Genomic DNA, 4,660 nt, shown 5'->3' with positions numbered 1-4,660 from the left:
TCTCCGGCAGCCCTCGCCGCTTGCATTGCTCTAGGCCACTTCGTCCTGCCCAGCCCAGCACCCGGTTGTACTTTGGAGCCCAGGGCTCCGCTCTGCAGAAGCGCTGCCCAGAGAAATTACTCCAAAGCAGGCCATGGGGCTCTATCCATCCCAAATCCCCCCCCCCCCCCATTCGCACTTGTCATGTGACTCCTTCCCTCCACAAGGGGAGGCAATGAGCGCTCTAGCACTCCGCTGCCTCCCCCTGTCGGCAGGAATCGCTACTGCACTATCAAAGCAACTCCCAGGCTCTTTGGTACCCTACAGGGCATTATGTCTAAAAGTAGGTTTTGCTGTTGCTGAGGTGTTTGTTTGTTTTAGTGTCGTTTTAGGTCCCAGAGTCCTGAAGACAGAGTTTGAATAGTAAGCTAACATGAAATGAACTGTTGGTGACTATGTGTGTGCTTTGAGCTAGTAATGACTTCCCAGAGGACTCCCAACCCTCGGGCTCCTCACAGCTGTTCCTTGGGACTCTCCAAGGGCTTGGAGCCTGCTTGAGTCCTGGGAGATGAGTAGGGACATCTGAGGAACCCTGACACCCTATGGTGTGCATGATTTAGGAGACTCCTGAAGCCGAGCTGTTCAGTTCTTCTCTTCCGGGTGCTCTGGACGCTGGTAGAGCCGGATGATGCCTTCATCATGTAGCCGCTTCCATACTGTTTTCTCTAAGTTGAAGTCATGGTTTATGTAGAAGATCAGCCGTTTCCACGACTTATCATAGTAGTGGTCAGAGAAGCGCTCGTGGCCTTGGGTGATGAAGCCATAGGCACTCACCTGCATAGAGAATGGGGGAGGAACTGGGACAGCTCTGGCTGTGTCCTGGGGCTTCCCTCATGGGAAGTCTGACCCTTTCTCCTTTGTCCTGGTTCTGCCCCAGGGGTCTGCATGCAGGTTCCCCGGGGACACATGCATGCTCATCCCACTCCCCATTCCCATTGGAAGTTTTCAGCCACCCCCTGAGCTGAGCTCCACAGCCTTACCTTGTCACAGAGATGAAGGGCCGTCAGCAGTAAGAGGGCACCAGTGGTGGGACGGTATATTCTCCAGTGGGCAGTGTTTAGGGTCTTTGACCTCAGAAACCTGCTCAAAATACACAGATCCCCACTGTCAGGAGACAGCGAGGATAAGAGGGTACAGCCCCTCCGTGGGCTTTCAGCCCTCACCTGTTCTTCATGTAACGGATAAAGTCTGGGTGCAGCAATAGGTATCTGTCCATGTCCAAGGCGTCCCGGAAAGCTTCCTGGGGCCTGTGCCTGTATCAGGGAAGGATCACTCAGGACCCGTTCTCTTACTCAGCCTGTTGGGGCCAGGACAGGGTCATGGTATGACCGCTATCCCATCTCCAGGTGGCACAGAGACAGTCCCACCTGTCTAAGTGTTTTGAAGTCAGCCACTGACTTCTCAGTCTGGCCTGGGCTTTGGGTCAGGAAGGGAAGAGGTACCTGAACCAGTGAAGTTTGGTGTTTGCCATGGTCTGGTTCAAAAACATCGCTTCTAGCCACTCGTAGTCCCGAGTGCCCTCCAGGAAGTGTAGGTACCTGACATCCTGAAGAACAAGGACAGCAAGTGGTTCAGCAGTACTGTTTTGGGGTCAGTGGGCTGGGGTGGCCCCACTCGGTTCCAGACTGTCCCCTGGCTGTGCCATGGCCTGAGTGACTGGTTCTACTGCTCTTGCCCTCATATGAGCAGAGAGTAGGACGACCCAGACTCCATCCACACACAAAGTATTCATCTCTCTGTCAGTCCCTCGTCAGGAGGCTGTGTGGGCACGCCCATTCCTCTCTTCTCACCTTTCCCAGAGGCACATGCTGGAAACCCCGACTGCCCAGTATGAGGATTGACTGGACCACGGAGAAGGCAGTGAAGCCGTAGAAGGACGTCCGGGTCCCCACATCCTGTTCATAGCCTTTAATAACGGCTCCACTCAGTCTATATGGAAAGACCAAAGTGGATGGCAGGGATGGAGGGGAGAAAATTGTGGAGGTGTGTGAGAGAGGATGGGGCAGAAAGGCGGGGCTGGAGACACACTCCATTTTCTAAATAAAAGCATTGGGACACTTGTCTGCTTTCCCATAATAGTCCATGTCGACAGGCACGAGGCTGGAGGTGGAGAACATACCGGAACACATAGTCATGGCTGTCTATCTCCTGGCCCACGTGCGAATCGTTCAGGATGCCCCCGTTGCCCACCACGGCACAGGTGATACACCTGGAGCTCCCCGAGGGGAGGCTGGCCAGGAGCAGCTGCTGCTGGGGTACCGGAGGGAAGCGGGTCACCACCTTCTGGACCACTGGAACAGAGCAGGGCTCCATTCAGAGTCCCGGAATGAAGCAGACCCCAGACAGGAACTGGCCACCCTCTGCCCTGAAGTGAGGACTCACAGGACTGATTGAGCTCCATGAAGCCAAAGGGCGGTGCAAAGTGCTCTAGACGGTCCCACTCGCTCTGGGTGAAGTGGGCACCATCCAGGAAGAGAGTGAGGTTGGGCAGAAAGATATTCTTTAGCCACGGTGACTTGGAGGCCCTGATCTTCAGAGAGTCGGGGCATGTCTATGTGCGGGAGGATGTGTCAGGCAAGGGAGGGGCACAGAAAATTCATCAGGCAGAGGCTGGACTGGGCACCATCAGCCAGAGGCTGGACTGGGCACCATCAGCCAGAGGCTGGGCTGGCTACCATCAGCCAGAGGCTGGGTACCATCAGCCAGAGGCTGGGCTGGGCACCATCAGCCAGAGGCTGGGTTGGCTACCATCAGCCAGAGGCTGGCTACCATCAGCCAGAGGCTGGGTACCATCAGCCAGAGGCTGGACTGGGCACCATCAGCCAGAGGCTGGGTACCATCAGCCAGAGGCTGGACTGGGCACCATCAGCCAGAGGCTGGCTACCATCAGCCAGAGGCTGGCTACCATCAGCCAAAGGCTGGACTGGGCACCATCAGCCAGATGCTGGGCTGGGTACCATCAGCCAGAGGCTGGACTGGGCACCATCAGCCAGAGGCTGGGCTGGATACCATCAGCCAGAGGCTGGGCTGGGCACCATCAGCCAGAGGCTGGACTGGGCACCATCAGCCAGAGGCTGGACTGGGTACCATCAGCCAGAGGCTGGACTGGGCATTACAGTCCTGACCATCCTTCCTCTTTCACTCTGAACCCCACATCTGGCTGTCTAACTCTCCAAGTCTGGGCCCACCTTGGCCCCGGAAAACAGGCCTGCTCCGTCCCTAGCCAGCTACACCTTGGCAAATCTGAGGACGCACATGGTATGCCCATTGTACTGTTGGGACAATATCCTGTTCTGAGTGTATCCACAAACAGGTTTTCCATATTGCCCTCCTGGGCAGGGGGGAGAAAGGTTAGGGAGGTGACATGGGGTTGATCGCCCACAGTTTTTCTTGAGCCTGGAGGAGAGTGAAGGTTCTGGAGTCAGCTTTCCAAAAATAGCAATGTTCCTGGGGGTGGGGGGACAACAGCTGGGCACAGGGCTGTCTTCTTGTCCATTAGTCCCACGATTATAGAATAAGGATTCTTGTCCAAAGGCCAGAACTGGCCACACTCTGTCCCCACAGACTGCTGATCTGCCCCAGGCCTTCTTCAAGGCTTCCAAGGCAAACATACCCTTTTCACCCACACCCTGCTGAGTGGTCCAGACCTTGTTCTGGACCTGCCTTCTCCTCTCTGATTGGCTGTCATAGGAAGGAGGAATGACCCAACAGCAGTGCTGGGCCAATAGCAGTGCTGGGCCAAGCTCAGGGTGGGCCAAGGTAAAAGTGACAGCTGAGCCTAGAGGAAGGGGCTGGTTGGGATGGAGGTGGGGTGTGGAGGTTGAGGAAATGAGGAGGTCCCAACTCACCGTCTGCAGACCCCTCACATCCAAATTGTATTCTTCCTCAAAATCCCACCGAGGCTCAGACTTGAAGTCAGAGGCTTTCAGCCTTTGACTTCTTTTGGTGGTGGGTCGTGGGAAAGAGGCCGGGGATGGGTTGACCTGGGCCACCTTCTCCTTGGCTGGAACAGCTGCTGTGGCCCTTGGCCTCTTCCTCTGCTCTTTCAACACTGCTCCTGTAGTTGCCAATATCCTGCCCCTACTTTCTGGAACAGGAGTCTTTGCCGCAGGCTCTTCCTTGCCCTGATCTTTCCTCTTCTTCTCCCCCTCTTCTCTGGCTGCCATTCCGCCCTGATTCTTCAGGCCCAGAGCTCCTGTCCTGACAGAGGTCATCTCCTTGTCTCGAGGTCTCAGTGGCAGCTCTTTGCTGAGTCTGTGGAGTGCAGCCTTTTGAAGCATCTCCTGAGACTTTTCTTCCTTGTTCTTCTCTTTAAACTGATACCTGGACACAGATAACTCTTGATGAAGGTTGGATGTTATACAAACAGACCTGAAACATCACTAGCAGGCAGGGAGACGGCTCAGTGAGGAAGAGGGCTTACTGTACGAGCGTGAGCGCCTGAGTCTGACTCCTCAGCACCCATGTTAATAAAACAAAAGCGTGCAGTGAGGACAGCCGTGCATGTGCCTGTAACCAGCGCTGGCTTCCTTTATTACTCTCCTCCTTAGCTTTTTAGACAGAGTTTCTCAGTGAAACTGACACCCTCTGACTCAGCTGGATTGGGGGACTAACCAATCAT

At 55.3% G+C, this 4,660-nt stretch overlaps 1 protein-coding gene across 1 annotated transcript; it reads right to left on the bottom strand.

The window, feature by feature from the left end:
* Nucleotides 1-621: 621 nt before the first annotated feature.
* LOC121436005 (alpha-N-acetylgalactosaminide alpha-2,6-sialyltransferase 1-like) lies at nt 622-4,187 on the bottom strand (the record flags this gene model as incomplete). Its single annotated transcript, XM_041635589.1, has 8 exons — nt 622-813; nt 1,020-1,119; nt 1,203-1,292; nt 1,482-1,585; nt 1,830-1,968; nt 2,159-2,330; nt 2,422-2,590; nt 3,888-4,187. Coding segments are annotated over 8 exons (1,266 nt in total), but the record flags the coding sequence as incomplete, so codon positions are not given.
* Between the last annotated feature and the right edge of the window lie 473 nt (nt 4,188-4,660).

The sequence above is a fragment of the Microtus oregoni genome, unplaced genomic scaffold (assembly GCF_018167655.1).
Source record: "Microtus oregoni isolate MIOR12 unplaced genomic scaffold, Mior012 000048F_ref0000485, whole genome shotgun sequence".
In the NCBI taxonomy this organism is placed as follows: Eukaryota; Metazoa; Chordata; class Mammalia; order Rodentia; family Cricetidae; genus Microtus; species Microtus oregoni.
This window is presented reverse-complemented; position numbering and strand designations above follow the sequence as displayed.